At 34.4% G+C, this 23,052-nt stretch overlaps 3 protein-coding genes across 3 annotated transcripts; 1 reads left to right on the top strand and 2 right to left on the bottom strand.

Moving 5' to 3' along the window:
• The first annotated feature begins 600 nt into the window (after window positions 1–600).
• Window positions 601–7,972, top strand: LOC110684370 (developmentally-regulated G-protein 2). Its single transcript, XM_021860824.1, has 12 exons — window positions 601–768; window positions 1,396–1,484; window positions 2,167–2,234; window positions 3,195–3,271; window positions 3,590–3,770; window positions 3,934–3,990; window positions 4,222–4,296; window positions 4,865–4,984; window positions 6,172–6,342; window positions 6,840–6,953; window positions 7,103–7,273; window positions 7,465–7,972. The coding sequence occupies exons 2-12, from the start codon at window positions 1,415–1,417 to the stop codon at window positions 7,558–7,560; spliced, it is 1,200 nt and encodes a 399-aa protein (XP_021716516.1). The 5' UTR covers window positions 601–768; window positions 1,396–1,414; the 3' UTR covers window positions 7,561–7,972.
• A 219-nt stretch (window positions 7,973–8,191) lies between these two features.
• Window positions 8,192–11,466, bottom strand: LOC110684368 (high affinity nitrate transporter 2.4-like). Its single transcript, XM_021860821.1, has 3 exons — window positions 10,238–11,466; window positions 9,783–9,898; window positions 8,192–9,079 (listed from the first exon to the last, which is right to left on the bottom strand). Exons 1-3 carry the CDS (start codon window positions 11,039–11,041, stop codon window positions 8,437–8,439), a joined length of 1,563 nt encoding a protein of 520 aa, XP_021716513.1. The 5' UTR covers window positions 11,042–11,466; the 3' UTR covers window positions 8,192–8,436.
• An 8,792-nt stretch (window positions 11,467–20,258) lies between these two features.
• Window positions 20,259–22,867, bottom strand: LOC110684371 (omega-amidase, chloroplastic-like). Its single transcript, XM_021860825.1, has 10 exons — window positions 22,681–22,867; window positions 22,449–22,565; window positions 21,936–22,157; window positions 21,729–21,819; window positions 21,377–21,451; window positions 21,208–21,286; window positions 20,965–20,980; window positions 20,785–20,865; window positions 20,588–20,670; window positions 20,259–20,491 (listed from the first exon to the last, which is right to left on the bottom strand). The coding sequence occupies exons 1-10, from the start codon at window positions 22,747–22,749 to the stop codon at window positions 20,386–20,388; spliced, it is 939 nt and encodes a 312-aa protein (XP_021716517.1). The 5' UTR covers window positions 22,750–22,867; the 3' UTR covers window positions 20,259–20,385.
• Between the last annotated feature and the right edge of the window lie 185 nt (window positions 22,868–23,052).

The raw sequence follows: 23,052 nt of genomic DNA, 5'->3' as shown, positions 1-23,052 counted from the left end.
AGCATGCTACTGATTGATATAGACTATGTGCTGTTTAAATATCATTTGTCATATATACTGTGGCCAATAATTTTAATTACTATGTATAAATAAAAATATCAACTAAGTTACCACTAATAGGTATAATGATAAAAAAAAAAAGGTACAAAATCGAACGAAAGGGAGAGAAAGTTGATCAGAATGGCAAGGAATGACTATCTTAAATAATTTGGAACTAGAAAGACATGGTAAATTCAAAGTAGCTTACATAATTCTTTTTTTTTTTTTTAGTAGAGTAAAATAAAGTTAAAGAAAAAAAACTCATTATAAAATGGTCAAGTTTTCTTTTATTGAAGCTTTGACTCTCTAAAATTACATTTCCATATTGACAAGCAAATATAGAAATTTCTAAAATTGTAAACCGACTCAGTGTAGGTTTAGGTATCATTCTACATTAAAGTTATTTCCAAACACGACAAAACTATTGAATTTGTTTCCAAACACTGAAACGTATAAGTTATAACGATTTTTTTTTTTTAAAAAAAAATTGAGTAATTCCATTAGAAAATCGATATAATAAGAAAAATAAATAAATAAAAACAAACAATTTTCTCTTCCCCTCCCTTTTTTTTTTGCCTTTCACTGAAATTTTACCGATGTTACTTTGAGTTGTGAGGAAAAAAGGTGAGGAAAATAATTCTGGTAAACCCTAGAACTACCTTTGTTTCCTCACATCTTCATCTGACACTCTCATCACTTCTGCAATTCGATTCAATTCACGCTTATTAGGTTCCTCTCTCTCTCTTCATCCATTGTCTTGTTCGTTTTACGATTTCATGAAAAAATCTTCAATTTTTTTTTTAATTTAATTTGAGCATCATCGATTATTGCAAATTATGTAGCTCATAGAATATTTTGGAAGTTTGGTCTGCCCTAAAAATTTGAGAATTTTATTATTCGTTTGATGATTTATGATTAGTGTTATTCACTTCTTAATCAGTGTTAGAACAAAGATTTCTTCTTATCGGTTACCCACAATTTGGATTTTTGTAATTGTTTACTTTTATTATCTGTGCACTTGTATAGATGGTGATTTTGATGCTTACTATAATTTTTATGGGTTAAATTATATAAAGTCTTAATATTTCATATCTCTTATGAAAGATTTTGGGAGCTTATGTTATATTTTGCACCGTGTGTATTGATTTTCAATGGATATGTCAATTTTCTTAATTTGGATGAATTGATCACTCATAAAGTCATAATTTTAATGGTGCTTTTGTGCTTTTACATTTGAAAAAGAATATGGTTATGCTGATTGCTTAACCTCCGTGGTTTTAGGTGGAATTCGATTGTTGTGATGCCGGTTTAATTAATTAATTAATTTATTCATTTATTAATTCCTGTTCTTATCAGTGATTGAAGTTCAGGAACCATGGGGATCATTGAAAGGATTAAGGAAATCGAAGCCGAGATGGCTCGGACACAGAAGAATAAGGCTACAGGTGTGTGTTATAACTTATAAGCTTTTGAGAGGGATTATAGATTGAAGACTTGAAGTAGATGACATGCATTACATTTAATGGTTTTATTTTCCACTTCCAAGTAGATTGGGTATTTAGTCACGAGTCCGTTCATGGAAAACAGATGAAGTAATTGCCTAAGTGTTAAGGGGACGTTTGGTTTGAAAAGTGGAAACGGAGTGGAAAGGAAACAAATAAGAGGGAGGAAAGGAATCATTTAACTATTTCCTTTTCGTTTGTTTGGTTTAACCATAGAAAGGGTATTTGTTAAGAGGAGGGTAAGAGTATTTGTTACCTCTCAGTTTGAGAGGTAACAAATAAGGGGTAATCATTACCCTTAGGTAATGGTAATTGTTACCATGCCTTCAAACCAAACACACGTCAACGTTATTGGTTTAATCGAATCTGTTTCCAATCCAAAAAATACACTAACCAAACACCTCCTAAGTGTAAATGAATTTTATGTTGCCTTTCATTGTGCAATGTTGCTTGGCAAATTCCATTATTCTGTCCTGAATACTTTGGCATAGTTTCCTGATAAGGCTGGGAAGTTGGAGTTGATTTCTTGAAGAGGACTATTGAATAAATTAACTAATTTGTTCAGATATGTCAATTATTTGTGGTGTTCGTTGTACTAAGAGCATTTTTTATGTGTTTTTTTCAGAGTATCATCTGGGTCAATTGAAAGCAAAGATAGCAAAGCTCAGGACACAGTTATTAGAGCCTCCTAAAGTATGTAATTTCTTGAGAAGTTCTTCCTTTTCTGATACTTGACTGATTGTAGATATCTTGTAAAATTTGTCTTTTCATTACCAATCTTATTTAATTTTGCGAGCATATTTGAACTTTTAAGGAGATTGGTGTCATTTATATTTAATTTGTTTAATTTATTCTATGAGGATGAATTCATCACCAAATCCTACAAAGCTCCTTGAATATAAGAGCAACTCACATGGCTAATAATAAGGACCTGCTCGCAACTAAAATAAATCGTGTAGCTTCAAGCTTACCATTGGGGACCAAAATATTATTGTAGCTTGCAAGCTGCTGTAGCTCATGCTACAAGCTTGATTGAAGACTACAAGGTTGATTGAAGAAAGAGAAAAGCAAGCTTCACTTAAAATTGAACATGTGTTTAATATGTTTTATTTTATTGGAAAGCTACAATGTGTAGCTAGCCATTGGAATACTTAGCCGCTATAAAGTATATAGCTTAACTTATTGATGTGCCAAAGCAGGCTACAATATGTTCTAAGTTACTATTGGAGATGCTTTTTGGGTGGCAGAATTTATTGTCATGTATTACTTAAAACTTTGCTTCTACCTCAATCAAATTTATGTCTCTATTCATATTAAAGGGAAAGATGTAATTGTCGTGCCTCTCTGCATGGCTATTATAAACATTTGCTGATCAAATTTGTTTGTATATTGGTAGAATTGAAAATTTTGTTTGTATATTGGTACAATTGACAAATTTGCTTGTATATTGGTAGAATTTCAATTTTAGGTGAGGTGTACTCTGGAATGGGACTGTTTGTCTAAGATTGTTTCACTGCTTGTTGTCTTTCCTGGAATGTTACTGTTGCAGTTTATAGATTTCTGTACGAGTCATCCCTTGTCTTCATTGGTTTTGTAGTGTCCTGATTGCCTGCTATCGAATTGGTCTTAATTGTTATTTGAACTCTCTATCAGGGTTCTAGTGGAGGAGGAGATGGTTTTGAAGTCACGAAGTTTGGGCATGGACGTATTGCACTTATTGGATTTCCAAGGTTTTCTATCTTCCCTAAATTTTGCTGTTGGTTTTAATTGTTATTTCCTATCTGTTGGCTGTTAATTTTCTTACGGCTTGTAGTTTTTCTTAAACAATATGCAACTTCTCTTAAACAATTTGGTAGATTTCATCTTTCATTTGATGAGAATGCCAATGTGGAAAATGTAATGGCTTGTCATGGACTCATGGTGCTGTATATGAAAGTTGTGGTTAATAACAATTTGACAAGCAAATTTGTCGTTAGTGGTAAAGTATATATTCTTTTATAAAGTTACACTTTATGCTGGTATATGCTCATTATATGCTCTTGCTGCAGTGTGGGTAAGTCAACCCTCCTAACCACACTTACTGGAACTCATTCAGAAGCTGCCTCATATGAGTTTACCACACTTACCTGTATCCCTGGAATTATACACTATAATGACACAAAGATTCAACTTCTTGATCTTCCTGGAATTATTGAGGGAGCTTCTGAGGGAAAGGGGCGTGGAAGGCAGGTAAATTATGCCACTGCTTAAGAATGTGATTTGTGATTTTTGATTATTAGTTGGTTCTGCTGATAATTATCATAAATGAGGTGTTCCTATTCTGAAATTCTAATTTGGACCTGTGTTTATGCTTATCTTTAGAGTTTCTGATTACATTATGTATCTCTATCAGGTTATTGCTGTGGCCAAATCATCAGATCTTGTACTAATGGTTTTAGATGCCTCGAAAGTAAGTAATATTTATCTTGATATGCAAACAATTCCTTGTCTATTTCATTTACATCAATGCAAATTTTATTGGGAGGTTGCTAGCTAGAGAAACTATTCAATTAGGCGTGTTATTTATCTAGTATTCTAGCAAATTGTGTAATTGTCTTTCAGTGGTTTTATTTGCAAGTTAGGTCAACTTCCTTTGGTTTTGCTGATTCATTTGTTATTGACTGTTTGGGAAATGCTTTAGAGTGAGGGACATCGGCAAATATTGACTAGAGAACTGGAAGCTGTGGGATTACGTCTCAACAAAAGACCACCACATGTAAGGTTTTATTTGATAAAGCAAATCTAAGTGATGTTTTTGTGGTTTTTATATATGGATTTCTATGCATATTATTGAAAACTTTTACTTTGTGATAATCACTTTCATTATCGCTGTCACCTTTTTTAGGATTTTCTGTTGCCTAGCTATCTTTAATTTGCTATTTTGCTCCCATCCTTTACTAGCTACCCTTCCAGCTCACCTACTGATGATGTTATTTGTGAAAGTAAAAATCTTTGTTGAGTGTTTGCAGTCTTCCTGAAACTTCCATTATATACACTTGCTCAGATTCTTTTAAACTTTCTTGTCTACTTTTTGATTTAATATGTTTTGTAGGCACTTGGTTTATGGTGTAGAATTTTGTAGAAAAAGGAAAAAATTCTTGCAATCTCCATTCTTACCTCTCCCTTATGAATCCAGTCTTCACTTTCTTTCCAATGTTATCTTTGGATATAATGTTTCCCACTTATTTGAAAATTTTGTTTAATGGATGCCTCACACTTGTAAATTAATGCTTCTTCATATTGGTTTGTATTGCTTTTGGTACTCACTATGTGCTATTTAATAGATCTACTTTAAGAAGAAGAAGACCGGGGGCATTTCTTTCAACAGTACAATGCCGTTGACACATGTGGATGAGAAGCTTTGCTATCAAATTCTTCACGAGTATAAGATTCACAATGCAGAGGTATTAGCTTCAACTCTGTAATAAGCTCCGAAAGGTGATACGTATATTTTCGTTTGTTCTTGTGCTGCATTTAAGTCTAAATTAATGAAAAGAAATTGGTCCTTTTGTCTGTCTTCTTGGTTTGAATCGTGATCTCCCTTCTGCACTACAGTATTACAGTATTATACTGTTTGTAAGAAATGAAGACGTACCAGTTGAGATTTTGCAATGCATTGTTTTTAATAAAAAAATTATTTTAAAATCTTTTATTTTTATGATTACATTGTTTAAAATTCCTTTGCTTGGGTATTTGTTAATATATATTTGTAATTGCTTGTGACCAGCTTTTAATTTTCTTTATTTATCTACCAATTTTGGCTGAAATGGACATTTCATATAAGGTCCCCTCTTTAGTGTATTTTGTATCTTTTCATGAAGAGTAAAAAAGGATCAGGGAAGGATGGGAAGGGGGCCCAAGGATAAATTGGATTCCCCCCCCCCCCCCTCTCTCTTTCTCTCTCTCTGAGAGGACTGAGATCTTGTCCAGTTCGGCCACCTTTAGGTTGGAATTCGTGGCCCAATGTTGTTGAAGCCTTAATGATGTTTGGAGGGGTACATCAATGTTTAGTTCCAGTACCACCATATAACTATGTGACAATGGGGCAAATTCATTAGTCTTTGGTGAATGATTAAATCCCATTTCCAGTCTTTTTGAAAGCCACCCTAGTTGATTGGCTAGGCTAGTTTCTAAAGTATTTCTTGGTTAATTTAAGTTTTTGTCATTATATAATAAAATTCTCAGAAACTCTCTGTATGTTTGTTGAGTAATTTGGTCAACATCTTGTCCCTCAAATGTTTCTGGATAAGGACTACTATGGTTCTTGAATTTAGATATCCTATAATTATACAATTGGCTTGATCGCACCCTTGACTTCATTTCATTAAGGTGATGGCATTGACTCGTATATTCTTACTATAAAACGAGTATGTTGCAAACTTGCAATCCATAACTTAACCTAAACTATAATAACTGATTACCTATTTTCTTATAGAAGATTCATTTGGACCATAGGAGTTGATGCATCATATTTAATCTTAGCAAAATTTATGGCTTTGATGCTAAAACCTGCTTGAATTTAACTATATACGGAGTAAAATGGAGTGTTTTTAGCTTCCTATTAATGGTGTTTTGTTTCCTCTGGTTGCAGGTATTATTCCGTGAGGATGCCACTGTTGACGATCTGATTGATGTGATTGAAGGGAATCGTAAATACATTAAATGTGTGTACGTGTACAACAAGATAGATGTTGTTGGTATTGATGATGTTGACAGGCTAGCAAGATTGCCGAACTCTATTGTCATTAGTGCCAACCTGAAGGTACCTTTTTGGCATTGGCTAATTTATTTATAGCTATGATTAGTTTGCTACTAATCTAGTCATTGTATTATAAAAAAAGTTGGTGAAATATTAGACTGTAAAGCAGCAGACTAGGACCAAAACACTCTTACGAAGTATTTCATAGCTGGAATGTTGATGCACCGACAGTCTTTATATGTTAATGTTCTAAAGACATTATATTGTTCTATATGTCCTTTCCATGTCTGCATTTCAATAAAGAAATAGAAGAATAATGTCCATCTTGTCTTTAAATTAAAGAACACTAGAAAACAATTGCATACTGTTGTGCTCCTTTTTAGTTTTGCTCTAAAACATTCTTATTTGACTATACTGTTTCTATTTGTCCACAAAAAAACTTGACTATAGTGCTTTTGGTTTTTGTTTACATGTTGGATCTAAAGTACCATGATTCTTCTGCAAATAGTGTGTATATCTTCTAATAAAATTGTCCTGGTGTTCAATTTATGTTTGAACAGCTTAATCTAGACAGATTACTGGCAAGAATGTGGGAGGAGATGGGACTAGTTAGAGCTTATACAAAGCCTCAAGGACAGCAGCCAGATTTTTCTGAGCCTGTGGTACTTTCTGCGGTATGTCATTTTGAATCATATTATGTGCTGTTCTCTCGCTCTCTCCAGGAGTCCAGAGTATTCAGTAATAGATTCTTGTTAGAGCTATTTATGTATCAGATTTGCTTCCAACTCTCCTTCCATGTTTATATCTTTGTTGTTCTGTCTAGGATCGAGGTGGTTGCACAGTCGAAGATTTTTGTAATCATATACACAGAACGCTAGTGAAGGATTTAAAGTATGCACTTGTCTGGGGTACGAGTGCAAGGCATTATCCTCAGCACTGTGGACTCTCACATGCCCTTCAAGATGAGGATGTGGTCCAAATTGTTAAAAAGAAGGTGGGTTTCGCTGTTTCTTAAATCATTACTGCTATTTCGTGAACGCTTCATTTACCTCATACTATATGAATTTTTGAATCATTGGAAGTTAAAAACTTTTGCTTAATGCAACATTCAGTACTTGTGTTGTATGTCCTTTGTTTCTTCCTGCAAGATAGTCTGATCAATGATGCATAAATTGTGTTCTGCAGGAGAAAGACGAAGGAGGGAGAGGGCGGTTCAAATCACACTCAAATGCCCCTGCCAGAATAGCGGACAGAGAAAAGAAGGCACCACTGAAACAGTAGGACTCGTGGGGTGGATGATGTTGTGTTTTGAGTCCATCAGGTTGTAAGGTCTTTTTCGTGGTCGAAAAGAGGTATTTTCAAGATCCTCTTCTAAGTCTTCAGTCAAATACAACTGGGTTATACCCATTTTTGTCCGCATCAGTTAGTATTTGATTATGTCTTACAGTTTCATTTGTTGTAACTTTATGACTTACATTTATAGTTATTTGAAAAGAATTTTCTGTAGCTTTCATTTTGCATGCGTTTTACTCGGAAGTAATTTCCTCCGTTCCTAAATACTCGCTATAGCATTGTTTGTGGCTTTTACTCTCCTCTCCAGATTATAAGCTATAGTTAGTCGGCTTTTGGTGATGTAAATTGACATTTTATACTATGTTAATAATAATACGCTACTCTGAAATTACTATGAATAGCATATGTTACATTTACATAGCAATATAGCAGCACACTCCCTAATGTGGTCATTTGAACATGTAAAAGCAAGTATCTATCTCATTTAAGGTAGAGAAGAGTAAGCATAATTTATCAATATGCTAGTGTAAAGACGTTTATATCATAAAATTAACACAAGATGAAGTATGTTTCTTATAACAAATAAGATTATATATCATAAGAAATGATATACTAGAAGTAACACAAAATGAAGTATACTTCTTATCACAAATACAGTTCACTTGCCACTCGAACGGGAATAGTAGTTTGATGATTTAAGCTCCATCACCTCACGCACCAAAAGTACCAGTAGGGTTAAGCATGATATTTTGGCTCATACAGAGTTGCATTCTTTCAAAATGCTACATATATGATTTGAAAAATTGACAGCTGAAAAATATATATTAGTACAAGTTTGATTATATACTGAGAGCAATGGAAAAATTAAGCATCGGTAGGAGGAGCAGAGGAGCAGAAGCCGTTCCCACGCTCTGCCCGTGCACTTTCAGCAAACTTGATATTCCTTTCGTGCATTCCCTTACTCTGCTCGTTTTTGTTGTACTCAGCAACATAATACTCCTCCTCGGTAGCAGTCTTGGATGCAGGGAAAAACATACTACCCCATTGTGGGAAATGCACAAAGGCCACTGGGACGGTACAAGCAATGGCCATAACGCCCATATAGAGAAGACCGTCTTCTTTGCTAAAGCGATTTCCAGAAAAGAAAATAAACTGGGTCAATGCCGCTCCCACGTTGCCTCCTGCTCCAGTGAGCCCAGAGATGATCCCTAGGGATCGTCGAGAGATGAAGGGCACTATCCCAAAGGTGGCTCCGCAAGCAGCTTGAGCCCCTAAGGAGAATAGGATTAAGGATACAATGGCTGTGGTGAGGTCTTTGGCCAATCCAAGCCAAACACAGAACAATCCACCAGCTGTTTGGAGGATCCATAGGGTCCAAAGCCGCCCCCTCATACCAAAGTAACGGGCGCTATAGTCCGAGGCTAACCCCCCCAATGGACGGGAGAAGAAGTTTGCTAACCCAAAGCTGGCTGCTATGATTCCTGCTGTGTGCAAGTTGAGGCTAAACCTATTGAAATGATCACAAACGTAAGTAAATTTCTTGACTTAGCTATGATATCAGATTAGATACTATACGGAATAAAATGGAGAATATACTATCTATATTATAGTGTCAAGAGTGTATGTAACTTCAAGTTATCAACTTTTAATAATTTTCACTAATATCTTAAGGGTATGTAGCGATATTATAATAAGTCAAACCATATAGCTTAAGAAAAAAAAATAAAAAAATTGGTCGAATAGAGTAATTGATAGGATCTATTAACGTGCTCAGGCCCCAGGGTCGTGGAATCAATTCAGATTCTATGTAGTATTAAACATTAGAAAATAGGTGACTTGTTAAGAGATTCCTTAATCATTACTATATCAACTTATTTAAGGAGACTAAATTAATTAACCAGCTTGATTAAGGAACCTCATGTTATTAACAGCTTGCAACCATTATTGATTATGATATATGGATCTTCTCATGACATATTTTTAGTTTTTTACCCACCTCAATTTTACCCAAATAACCTAAAAAGGTAAAGTTATAATTGTGTAGCTTATAAGATCATAAATACACAGTTTTTGCAGTTCTAAGACATGTTGTGTATGTTGGATTTGGTTTCAGAATTTCTATTACAAAAAAAAGTAAAAAAAAAGCGGACAATAAAGAAAGAAATCATTAAAAAAAATATATATATTAAAAAAAAATATCATAAGAATACCTATCAAAAAAGTATTCTGCAATAACGTTATCAGTAGTCAACTCCACACCTAAGGAGTAGCCATAGAGGAGTACAAAGATCCATGTCCGGTAGTTGGAGACAGCATACCAAAGCACCTAAATTAGAGAGATTAGGCAAGGAAAAAAAATATATCAATCGGTATTAATGCTCTTATAAACCCACGTAAATATACAAAATAACGTCTAATTAAATGAAGTGTACACAAAATCACACAATAGCACGTTTGTTACATAAATGAGATTGATAAAACATTCTATACATTTAATAATATCTTATAAAGACGATAAATGACAAACCATGAGCTGAATAGTATGTACTATACATAATATGTCTAATATGTAAATAGACATTTTTTTCGTGTTAAAAATCTAGAGACGATCAATGTAACAAGATAATAATGCACTCAAAGAAAATAAAGGGACTAATAAGATTACCTTAGGGAGCTTGTCCTTAGCAACCTCACCCTTTTTTTGTAGGGCACCAAGGTTACCATCAGGCAAATCTTGACCAAGTGTAAGAACCAAAATCCCCATAACAATATGAAGCAACCCTGGAATGAAGAAGGCAATCCTCCAAGCTACAAAAGACGTGGCTCCGATACGACAAATAATCTCATACACCACAGGCATAAGAAGTTGGGTTGCACCACCTCCGGCATTACCCCATCCTGCAGCTGTCCCATTCACAAGCCCTATAATTCGTCCGTTAAACATGGTACTCATCCAATATTGGCACGACACGAAAGTGGCTAGACAAAACCCTATCATGAACCTCACTGCTACGTACCCTGATGCATCCTCTATCAAAGACATGCAAAACACGGCAGGGGCTATCAACATGACTAGGAATGCACAAGCGTACCTCGGTCCCATGAGGTCGCAAAGCGTGCCCATCACAAGCCTAGAGAAGACACTTCCTGAGACGGAAGCTACTCCGGCGTTACCAATGTCTACTTGGGTGAGATTGAGGTTGTCCCTTATGATTGGGACCAAGGGTGCAGCCGCGAAAGTGGATATGAAACACGTACAAAAGGATATCCAACTTAGGTGGAATGTAGTCATGTGGGGTTTGGCTAGGGATAAGATTTTGAATTTTGTGGCCTTATGCTCTGCATCGACTGGCAGAGCAAACTTGGCCGTGTGGTCCACTGGGACCTCGGATGGGGAGACGGAGAAGGCGTGTGATTGCTCCTTCCCCGTCACCCCATGCATTGAGCTACCTGGCTCACCACTCGCCATGAAATTAATTTTTTTTTAAAAGGGTTTTTTTTTTTTTTTGGTTGTAAGTATTTAGCTAAGGTGGTATACCTAGCTAATAGTATTTGCTTACTTGGTTTGGGTTTTTTTTTATGAGGATAACTCATTAAGTGACACCACTATATATAATACTTAACATTGACATTATAATGAAGCTAAGGATCGAAAATTAGAAAAGGCAATTAGACTTAATCAAATTAATTTAAGTTTAAACATAGTTTGTTAGCCTTATTGGAATTTAAAAAGTGTATCATTATATTTAAGGGTTGTTTACAATGTCAATGGAGAATCAAGAATATCGATGGAATCAAGACGGAATCCATTAGTATATACGAGTAGTGGCCAAGTAGGATACTTGTTAAGCAAGTTAAATACTTGGTACGAAACAAAGTTTGGCACACTTTAAACTACTCTATCATACTAGGTAGTGCTTGAATTTTTCTCACTTTTCCATTGTGTAATTTGTTAAAATTTATTTTACTTTACTTCATTGTGTAAATGATTTATAATTCGAATATAGGATTATGTACTTTTTTTTTTTTTTTTTTTTTGAAAGAGGATTATGTACTTCTTCTGGTATAAAATGTTATTTTCATTAAAAAAAACTAAACACTATTTACAAGATAATCTTTTATTGTATACTGTATTATTTTCATATTATAAGGTGAACATGATCAAGTAGCTATGTTGGATTAATCTCAATGAGTAATTTCAGAACAGCAGAGAGTGAGGGATAGCTCAAGTGGTTAGAGCTTTCCTTCCGACTCTAGAAGATCTTGGGATCAATTCTCACCTCCGCCCTTGTGGCTCTCTAAACATCAAAAAATAATAATAATAATAATAATAATAAAAAAAAAAGTAATTTCAGAACAGCATACATATGTTATTTTTTTTTTTCAGAACAACAAACATGATCAATTACTCCGTATAATTTTTATTAATGTTTAATCCAATGCATTACCAATTTACAATGCACATTAGCAACTAGACGAGAGCGAAATGAGAAGAATTTAAATAATTAGAGAGAGTAGTTTAGTTAAAACAATAAACTTTGTTAATTGTAGGAACATAGTTTATATTTCTATATACTAGTAACATAGTTTTTATTTTTTTATTTTTTTACAATGGTTAAAAAAAAAGTAGAGACTATCATCTTTAATTCTAACTTTGGGACCGATCATTTTTAAATATATAACAAATATGTACGGAGTTACTCATTTCATTTGCTAGATCGTCAAAAAAAAAATGATTTTTCTTTTTTGTTTAATTTGTACTAGTCAAACTCTCATTTTATGTAGAATTGGTTTAATTTATTTAATCCAAATGAATCATTATTTGTTTTAATAATGCACATTGGATCATCATGCAACCCACTCGTCAAAAAAAATAAAATAAAATTAAAGGGTGATTAATTGAAGGGTTTAATAAGTCAGAACTTAGAAGAGTGTTGATTAAGTAGATAAAAATTATAAATAAATAAATAAAAAATGAATAACGTTACGCCGCACGTAAGAAATAAGAAGAGGGTGGCTTACCTAGGTACCAAAAGTACAAAGGACAATTGATTCCGCTTCGCCGAATCTCTTTACTAGTTGACTTAGCTGAACCTTAAATTTTTTATACTCCTAGTTGATTTAACAATTAATTTCGATTTTAAAATAGAATCCAACAAATTAAGGGTAGAAATGAGAGGAGACAAGTTGGTCGAAGTTTTACTCTATTCACATTTATGTTATTGAATGAATTATTAGTCTTTTGGTCCGTGTAAATGCGTAATGCCCGGTGTATTCATAGGTATGTAATGTAATTTTTTATTTTATACTAATATATGTTTTTAATATATTAGAAGGAGAAGAAGGGGTGGAAAATAAATAAATCTTTAAGAGATAATAAGTTGGCGGAAATGAACTAAACAACATTAATATGTTGTTTCAAAAAAAAAAACATTAATATGTATTAAATTATGGCTAGTTTTAATTTTTTTTTTTAATTATATGTTAGAAAGGGGATTAAAAAGGATAGATTAAATGAAGAGCGAGATATGTGGCATTATTCAACAAAAAGGTGACTTGTGACATAAAGGTTTGTGTTTTTAAATAATACTTATAGAGGTATAGATATACGATTATACGAGGCATTCATAAGTCGTTCTAGTTTTTAAATTTCGACTAATAAAAGACATATGTAAATATTAAATCCTTAAATATACATACAAAATTGTAAGTAGTTGTAAGCGTTTAGCACTAGCAATTTACTGTATTGTAAAACTACGGTGCCTTTTTTATATTCTACTTAACATGATTTAGTCAAAACCAATCAAGAAAAAAAAAAAAAAAAAAGGTAATGACCTTAAATAAGCCATAATTAATAAGCATTGATGTAATTAGAGCTGTCAAAAGTTGACCCGACCCGAAATACTGAATCAAACCCGATTATTAACCAACCCATCTGAACCCGAAAAAATGGTGACCCAAACCCGATCTAAACCGACCTGAAACCAACCCTAGATCCGAGTTGACCCGAGTATGTGAGACTCGAACTCGAACATGAACTGACCTAGAGATGACCCGACCCGAATGTAACCCGTTTTAACCCTTAAACCCAAATTTAACCCAACTTGTTTCTAACCTGACTTGAATACAACCCGACCCGTTCCTAACCCGACCCGAAATCAATCCGACTTGTTATTGACCTGACCCAAATTCAACCCGACTTGTTATTCACCTGACCCGAATTTTACCAGACTTATTACTAACCCGACCCAAAAATTCTACCCGATCTGTTACTAACCCGACTCGAAATCAACACGACTTGTTATTGACCCAACCTAAATTCAACCCAAATTGTTCCTGACCTGACTTGAAATCACCTTAAATGCAATTTAGACCACCTTATTATTGTTGATCAAAGCATTTTGTCTAGGGAGACCAAGTCGGTCCAGGCAGCAAAAGAAAGGAGCATCAACCTCAAATTTAAGAGTTAAATATAGTATATATTTGTTGTATGATCAAAGGAGATAACTATCTTCCTAAATTATAGACTATAATTTCCTATTATATTGCCATATATATTGTAGTCAAAGGAAATAATTAGCTTGATAAAAATGATGATTATCAATTTATAGTTAGTTGAACCCGAATATGATCTGACTTGGAAAAGACCTGATCTGATTGTAACCTGCAAATTATTGACTTGAACATAACTTGACTTGATTTCGAGAATGACCCGACTTAAAAATGACCAAACCTGATTATAACCCACAAATTATTGACTTGAACCGAAACCGACTTGAACTTAAAAATGACCCGACTTGAAAATGATCCGACCAGACTATGACCCGCAAATTAATGACTTGAACCAAACCCAACTCAAACCCGAGAATGACCCGACCTGCTTCTAATCTGCAAATTATTGACTTAAACCGAACCCGACTCGAACCCAAGAATTACCCTAACCCATTTTAAGTCGTAAAAAACCCGAATTAAACTCGATCTATTGTCCACTCGACCTGATTGTATGACCAAAACCCGATAAGTAGTATGACCCGACGTGACCCGACTCAAGAATGACCCAACCCAAACCTGACCCGCATAGGTTATGGAATTGACCCGACCCAAGTTGACCCGACCCACTTTTACCGATCCAAACCCGACCCGTTTACCCAGATTGACAACGCTACCCGAAATCTCCAAAATTTCTCAAAAAGCGTGGATATTAGCCTTCAATTTTGGATTTTTTTTGACTTTTTTTCATCTAAAAATTAAAATTTCCGAAATGTTTACCATGGTCCCTAATACCCTCCTGGAGTCCAATTGGCTAGGTGAAACCATCCAATTAGCCTTTAAACGACCAATTTGCCGGTTTACAACTTGCACCGATTTTATAAACTCAAGCCTACCACGAACATTTATGACAACATATAATGATCGTATAAGGATCCAAAAGGCATTATTTGACCCTGATGAGTCTATTATATATATATATTTTATTCCCCGTCCCACGGTCATATTTGTGCTTATTTGAGCTCTGCGGAGCTATTTTTATTACTAATATACGTTTTCTAGTGTTTTTGTAAAGTTGGTATTATTTTGTAGGAATTTGCAGAATTGTGACAATTTCAGAGCTTATTAGACCACTACAAAGATATTGGAGTTTGATCGTATTTTATGATCGAATAATTTAAGCCCAAGACCGAGTTAAAGGAATTGGGTTCGGTGATTAAGGGCTCGGTTTATTTAGAGTACTAATTTTGTTGCAAGTCCAAGATAAATTAAGAAGAATGAAATTTCGGCCCAAGTGGAAAAGGCTTGAACAGATGGCCCAAAGTTTGCCCCAGCGAGATCTCCTCCAGCGAAGTACCAACGTTGGACCTTCAGCTATTGGGCCCGTTTATGCATTATCGAGTTTCGTTGTTTTTGGGCTTCGTTGGTTTGCTCCAAATTCCCGCAGCTTTGAGTTTGAGTGGGATCTGGATGTTGACTTCCTTTTTGTTATAAAAGGTGATAGTAGTAGTCACGTAGGAAGCTCTGTTAGTTTAGGGTTCGTTTGGCATCGCTGTGATTTCCTGTTTTTTGGTTTTTTGTTTTTTAAAAGTGTATTATATATGTCACATAATGACTCAAAAAATATATGGACTTATTAAAATCATGATAATTTTGAAAACTGACAACAGAAAAGTGGAAACACCTTTTTCTTGTTTCTTGTTTTTGGTTTTCAAAAAAACAGAAAACTGAAAACAAAAAATGATGTCAAACAAACCCTAGTTTTAAGTTTAGTTTTTTTCTTTTCTTTCTTTTAGTTTTAGTTTTCTTTTTTTCTTTTCTACTTTTTCCACAAGATTTATTATTTTGTTTTCCTTATTACTTTTATACTATTATTCTCTTTATATTAATTATGTGTGAGTAGTTTTATTTCTAGGGTTTGTGGGGATCCATAAATAATATGAAGGGGTAATTTATTGTTGTTAATTATCAATGCTAGATTAATTTCCTATTGATTGATTTAATGCTCTGTGACTAGATTAGGCCTATCTTTTATGCATGAGTTTGACAATATTGATTCAAGATTCGAGAGATGAGAATTGATGTTTAGGTCTAGTTTTAATAGGCAGGTTAATTTATAAATGGTTAAGTCGAGATTCGAGAGATGAGATTTAATACCGGTAGATTAATTATGTGATTGTAATACGTAGCAAAAGCCCTTTACAATCTGGTTAATTGATGCATTGATGATTGACTATTATTGATTATTAATATTGCATGATAATTTCTTATTGAATTGTTTTAACGTTTTACAATTACGGCTTGTAAAAGTATAGCAATATTGAATTGATGAATCGAGCCGATGTTAATTTGATATTAAAGGCTATTTTCAATAAGAATTTAGGTCTAGTAAATTGCGAGAGCCTGTTAGATCTATGTTGATTAATAAATTGCGAGAGCCTGTTAATCATGTTACTTATGCAATGTCAATGATTGATTATTATGTTTTACCTTGGAGTATTATTTATTGGTGAACCTATGCCCTAGATCCTTTTATATATTGTTTTCTCCCTATTCTCAATCTTAGTAGTTTAGTTTCTTATTCAAATATAAATATTGGTTACTTCATAATCTAGATTATTTTAGTTAATTAGGAATAGAAAGACTTGTTTCCCTGTGGAGATCGACCCTACTTCCCTATCTACTTTAGTTAGAGGATTTAGGAATTATTTTTGATTAGGGGATACGACTTTACCCTGTCAGGCCCCGAGACGTATCCCCTAAAATCTCAATGCTTTTCGACATCGGGCCCCGAAACATTCGAAATTTCTCAAAAAACGTGGATATTACCCTTCAGTTTTGTAAATTTTTCACTTTTTTCGGCCGGATATAAAAATTTCCGAAATATTTACCATGGTCCGAAATATCCTCCTGAAGTCCAATTGGGTGAATGGAACCATCCAATTTGCCTTTAAACGACTAATTTACTGGTTTACAACTTACACTAATTTCATTAATTCAAGCCTACTATGAACATTTATGAAAACAAATAATGATCATATATGGTTCCAAATGAAATTATATGATCCCCAGATGTATTCCTTAGAATTTCAAGACTTTTCGACACCAGACCCCTAGACTCTAAAAATTCTCAAAAGGTGTGGATATATATAGCCTTCAATTTTAGAATTTTTTGACTTTTTTTCTCCCATAAATAAAAATTTCCGAAATGTTTACCATGATCTCTAATACCCTCCGGGAGTCCAATTGGGTAGGTGGAACCAGCTAATTTGCCTTTAAACGACCAATTTACCGGTTTACAACTTGGACTGATTCCATTAACTCAAGCCTACCACAAACATTTATGACAACATATAATGATCATATATGGTTCCAAACGACATTAAATGACCTCGAGATGTATCCCCCTAAAATCTAAAGGCATTTTGACACCGGATCCCGAAACCTCCAAAATTTCTCAAAAAGTGTGGATAATTAGCCTTCAATTTTGGAATTTTTTATTAATTCTTCGTCCGGAAATAAATTTTTTTGAAATTTTTACCATAGTCTCTAATACTCTCCGGGAGTCCAATTGGGTGGGTGGAACCATCCTATTTGCCTTTAAACGACCAATTTACTGGTTTACAACTTGCACCGATTAAATTAATTCAAGCCTACTACGAACATTTATGACAACATATAATAATCATATATGGTTCCAAACGACATTATATGACCCCGAGATGTATCCACTTAAATCTCAAACTTTTCGACACCGGGCCTCGAAACATCCTAAATTTCTCAAAAAGCGTGGATTTCAATTTTGGAATTTTTTTGACTTTTTCTTGCCTTAATAAAAATCGCCAAAATGTTTATCTTGGTTCCTAATATCCTCCAGGAGACCAATTGGATGGGTGAAACCATCCAATTTGCCTTTAAACGACCAATTTACCGGTTTACAACATGAACCGATTTCATTAATTCAAGTCTACAACAAACATTTATGACTACATATAATGATCATATATGGTTCCAAACGACATTATATGACCCTGAGATGTATCCCCGAAAATCTCAAGGATTTTCGACACCGGGCCTCAAAACCTTCAAAATTTATCAAAAAGCGTGGATATTAGCCTTCAATTTTGGTATTTTTTTTATTTTTTTTCACCTATAAATAAAAATTGCCGAAATGTTTTCCATGGTCCCTAATAACCTCCGGGAGGCCAATTAGGTGGGTAGAACCGTCCAATTTGCCTTTAAATGGGAATTTACTAGTTTGCAACTTGCACCGATTTCATTAACTCAAGCCTATGACGAACATATATGACAACATATAATGATTATTTACGGTTTAAAACAGTATTATATGACCCCGAGATGTATCCCCTAATTAAAATCTTAAAGCTTTTTGACACCGGGCCACAAACCTCAAAAATTTCTCAAAAGCGTGAATATTAGCATTCAATTTTAGAATTTTTTGTCTTTTTTTTGCCCGAAAATAAAAATTGCCGAAATATTTACCATGGTTCCTAATACCCTCCGGTATTCATATTAGGTGGGTGGAACCATCCAATTTGCATTTAAACGACCAATTTATCGGTTTACAACTTGCACTAATTTCATTAACTCAAGCCTACCATGAATATTTATGACAACATATAACGGTCATTTATGGTTTAAAATGCCATCATATGACCCCGAGATGTATACCCTAAAATCTCAAGGATTTTCGATACCGGGCCCCGAAACCTTCAAAATTTCTAAAAAGCGTGGATATTAACCTTCAATTTTGGATTTTTTTTTGACTTTTTTTCGTCCGAAAATAATAATTGCCGAAATGTTTACCATGGTCCCTAATACCCTCCGGGAGTCCAATTGGGTAGGTGGAACCATCCAATTTGCATATAAATGGCCTATTTACCGGTTTATAACTTGCACCGATTTCATTAACTCAAGCCTACCACGAACATTTATGACAACAAATAATGATCATATATGGTTCGAAACGACATGAAATGACCCCGAGATGTATCCCCTATAAGTTCAAGACTTTTCGACACCGGGCCCCGAATCCTCCAAAATTTCTCAAAAAACGTGGATATTAGCCTTCAATTTTTAAATTTTTTGACTTTTTTTCGCCTGAGAATAAAAATTGCCAAAATGTTTACCATGCTCCCTAATATCCTCCAGGAATCCAATTGAGTGGGTGGAACCATCAAATTTGCCTTTAAACGACTAATTTACCGGTTTACAACTTGCACCGATTTCATTAATTCAAGCTTACTACGAACATTTATGACAACAAATAATGATCATATATGGTTCCAAACGGAATTATATGACCCCGAGACGTATCCCATAGAATTTCAAGACTTTTCGACACCAGGCCCGAAACCTCTAAAATTTCTCAAAAAGCGTGGATATTAGCCTTCAATTTTGGAAATTTTTAATTTTTTTTCGCCTGGAAATAAAGATTGCTGAAATGTTTACCATGGTCCCTAATACCCTCCGGAAGTCCAATTGGGTGTGTGGAACCATTCAATTTGCTTTTAAATGGCCAATTAATCGGTTTACAACTTTCACCGATTTACCGGTTTATAACGGCCAATTTAATTGACTTGCACCGAACTCGACTTGAACTGAAATTGACCCAAACCCGTTTTAACCCGTCAAAACCTGAATTTAACCCGACTTGTTACTAATTTGACCTGAAAGTTTATTATACTATATCCCTTATTTAAAGCACATGACTCACTAAATACACTTCTAACAACCACTCATCCTATTTTAAAGTTTATTATATCATGTAAACCTCACCTTTCTTAATTACCGCGTTAAAGGGTGTGTTGCATCTAAAAGAAAATGGAGGAAGTATATTATAGTCAAAGGAAATAATTAGCTTGATAAAAATGATAATTATCAATTTATAGTTAGTTAAACCTGAATATGACCTGATTTGGGAATGACCCGACCTGATCCTGCAAATTATTGACTTGAACATAACCCGACTTGAATTCGAGAATGACCCGACTTGGAAATGACCTAACCTGATTATAACCCGCATATTATTGACTTGAACATGAGAATGACCCGACCTGAAAATGACCCAACCTGATTATAACCCGCAAATTATTGGCTTGAACCGAACCCAACTCAAACCCGAGAATAACCCAACCTGATTCGAACCCGCAAATTATTGACTTGAGCCGAACCCGAGAATTACCCTAACTCGTTTTAACAGAAAAGAAATCACAGCAATTGTTATATAGTAGTACAACTTTTCTGCAGGCTAAAATCTCGCCAGCATCAGGCTAAAATAAGCTTTTACATGTACAAGCTAAGTCATGAGGCACTACAAGACTTGGCATAGTTAGCGAATTTCAACTGTTCTGTATCCAAAAATTTGAATAGATCTTCCATATGTTGGTTCAGCTTAGGGAAGAGCTCTCTGAACAAAGCATGCAAACATTCAGATCAAGATAAGAAAATCTGATAATTTGAGACTTTTTATACTAAAATTAAAAATGGTACAAGTAATAAGTACCTCTGAAGTCGGTTTTCTGCATAATCAACATCAGCAATTACAATATTCTCTTCATGTTCTGTTCTACCTTTTGTTTCACCACTCTGTAATGCACAAAAAAAATCAGTATATCACATCAATATGATTCTGAAATTATCAGAATTTAATATCTAAACATAATAAGTATGCATGAAAAGTGTAGGATCTTTAGTAATTACTGGAGCAACAATCATGGAATGACCCCAAATTGTGTAAGATCCAGCTGAATCTCGGCATGGTGAACAAACAGCAACAAACACCTACAAGACATATCCAAAACATTCATTCACACTCTCATCTTTTTACAGCGATTACACGAGCTAGAGGCTAAGTAGGGGTTGAAGAGATAGAAATGCTACCTGGTTATCAATTGCCCTGAAAAGGTATACATGTCAAAGAACCCAGGCGATGGATCAGAATCTCAAATCATTAGACAAGTATAAAATACAAACATCTTCCAACACATATGACTAGATTTCACTATTTTAGTATAAATTAGTCCCTTTGCCCCAAATTAAATGCCACAAATGCTTTTTCAAGGTCAAATATCACAAACATTTGCTAAGGAAGAACTTTGATTAATGTATTAGCGAAGTACTTACCTGGCTTTTGTTTCTAATTCCCAGAGCATTTTTCCAGTGCTCATGTTAAATGCACCAGGATAGACAATCAAGTCAGCACCTGGCATTGCATACATAATAGCTCATTTCGGGATGATGTATATTTCAAGCTTAGTAATGCCACATTCAAAACTAGACATAATATAAGAACCTTTTTCCCTGTACAACATAGCAAGCTCTGGAAAGCGTATGTCATGACAAATACCAATCCCAATGCGGCCTACATCTGCAGGCATATATACAATACATGCTGTTCAGCTTAAAATGCACCAGAACCACGAATCTTTAAAAGGAAATTCACGGATACGACCAATCATTAAACACTAATGATAAACGACATAGATCAATCACACCCTAAAGACAAAGTGAAATGTATTACATAATATATCAATAGCAACACATGGAATCCTAAAACAAGAAGCATTTGTTGTTTGAAAGGGTCACCAATTAACATACAGAACAGTCAATACTACTTGAATGTTACTGTAACACTGCAATACTACCTGTGTCCACAACTGTAGGTGTGTCGCCAGCAGTGAATGAATCCGACTCCTTAAACGAAGCTCCAGGTTCATAATAATCAAACAAGTGCATCTGCGAATGAATGCACAATCAAAACCAATAGAATTGCACATTCAACTACAAGCCATTAGGACTAATAATATAATTTCACCAATCTTAATTATTATGATGATTACAAAAGGGCTTACTTTACTATGCTTAGCTTTGAGCTTTCCATCCGGTCCAAACACACAACATGTGTTATACATTCTACCATTTTTCCTCTCTGGAATCGACCCCCCGACTATTGTGATCTTACGACTACTAGCAACTTTCGATAACATATGAAAAGCTTGAGATGATTCCTCTTTATCAAGCTCTTCAGCACACTTAGTAAAGTGTTCATGTGAATAGGGGCACACCCACATTTCCTATATTCATGATCAACAAGTATTAACAATAAATGTAACACGATTAATCTTAGGCTGTGTTAAATAAGTACATTGGTTCTAAAAAAAATGCTGCAATTCATGAAACAGTAGAACTGCAATTAAATTAAACAACGTCAACTTATCGATTAAATTTTGGGGTACTGGTGATAGTCAAATACGAAAGCATGAAATTGAATTTCGTCTATATCATTACCTTGGTGGCTCTATTAAATACGAGTGTAAAGTACAGCAACAACAACTGTTAATTTAATTGAGAGTGAAGAAAGTTACAGGTAAAACAAGAAGCTTGGCACCCTTATTAGCAGCTTCCTCCAGCATGTTTCGAGCGCGATCCAAGTTGATATCTTTGTCAGTAGTTACCAGTAATTGGCACAAAGCTATCTTAAACTGCAAATTTTATTATCATTTTGAATCAATTTATTCAGATCAATAAACAAATTTCATTATAAAAAAAAAAAAAATCATCTGGAATTAATTGAATACCGGAAGTGCAGGATCTGACCTGAGAGATACGAGGTAGTAAACATTCTGATTTAGCCGGACTAGGCTTTGAAGCTGCTGTTGACTCCATGAATGCGACTACGACAGCGAGTAACTTGATTTTGTACCCAATTTCATTTTTGGGACAATTCACGTGTGAGTTGCTTTATATCGATGAACACACGAGGGAGGATAACTAAACTGTAAGTCTAATGGTTACTCAGTTACTCGTTAGTTGATTCTATTATCAAATTTTATTGGTTTGTATGTGCTTAGGGCTTGTTTCAATTTATTGAATACAACTTAACTGATGTGAACTGATTGGAGCTGAAATCAACTGAGTTGAAGTGAAGTGAACTAAACTGAATTGTTTATGAGAGAACGAAAATTAGGA

The sequence above is a fragment of the Chenopodium quinoa genome, unplaced genomic scaffold (assembly GCF_001683475.1).
Source record: "Chenopodium quinoa cultivar QQ74 unplaced genomic scaffold, ASM168347v1, whole genome shotgun sequence".
NCBI classification, from domain to species: Eukaryota; Viridiplantae; Streptophyta; class Magnoliopsida; order Caryophyllales; family Amaranthaceae; genus Chenopodium; species Chenopodium quinoa.
This window is presented reverse-complemented; position numbering and strand designations above follow the sequence as displayed.

Coding starts and splice junctions, on each gene's coding strand:
- LOC110684370 (XM_021860824.1), top strand. CDS start 1,415: ATGGGGATCATTGAAAGGATTAAGGAAATCGAAGCCGAGATGGCTCGG. Junction 1,485..2,166: donor ACAGAAGAATAAGGCTACAG/GTGTGTGTTATA, acceptor TGTTTTTTTCAG/AGTATCATCTGGGTCAATTG. Junction 7,274..7,464: donor TCCAAATTGTTAAAAAGAAG/GTGGGTTTCGCT, acceptor TGTGTTCTGCAG/GAGAAAGACGAAGGAGGGAG.
- LOC110684368 (XM_021860821.1), bottom strand. CDS start 11,041: ATGGCGAGTGGTGAGCCAGGTAGCTCAATGCATGGGGTGACGGGGAAG. Junction 9,899..10,237: donor CTAAGGACAAGCTCCCTAAG/GTAATCTTATTA, acceptor TCTCTAATTTAG/GTGCTTTGGTATGCTGTCTC. Junction 9,080..9,782: donor GCAGAATACTTTTTTGATAG/GTATTCTTATGA, acceptor TCATTTCAATAG/GTTTAGCCTCAACTTGCACA.
- LOC110684371 (XM_021860825.1), bottom strand. CDS start 22,749: ATGGAGTCAACAGCAGCTTCAAAGCCTAGTCCGGCTAAATCAGAATGT. Junction 22,566..22,680: donor TACTACCTCGTATCTCTCAG/GTCAGATCCTGC, acceptor TAAAATTTGCAG/TTTAAGATAGCTTTGTGCCA. Junction 20,671..20,784: donor ATTCCATGATTGTTGCTCCA/GTAATTACTAAA, acceptor TGTGCATTACAG/AGTGGTGAAACAAAAGGTAG.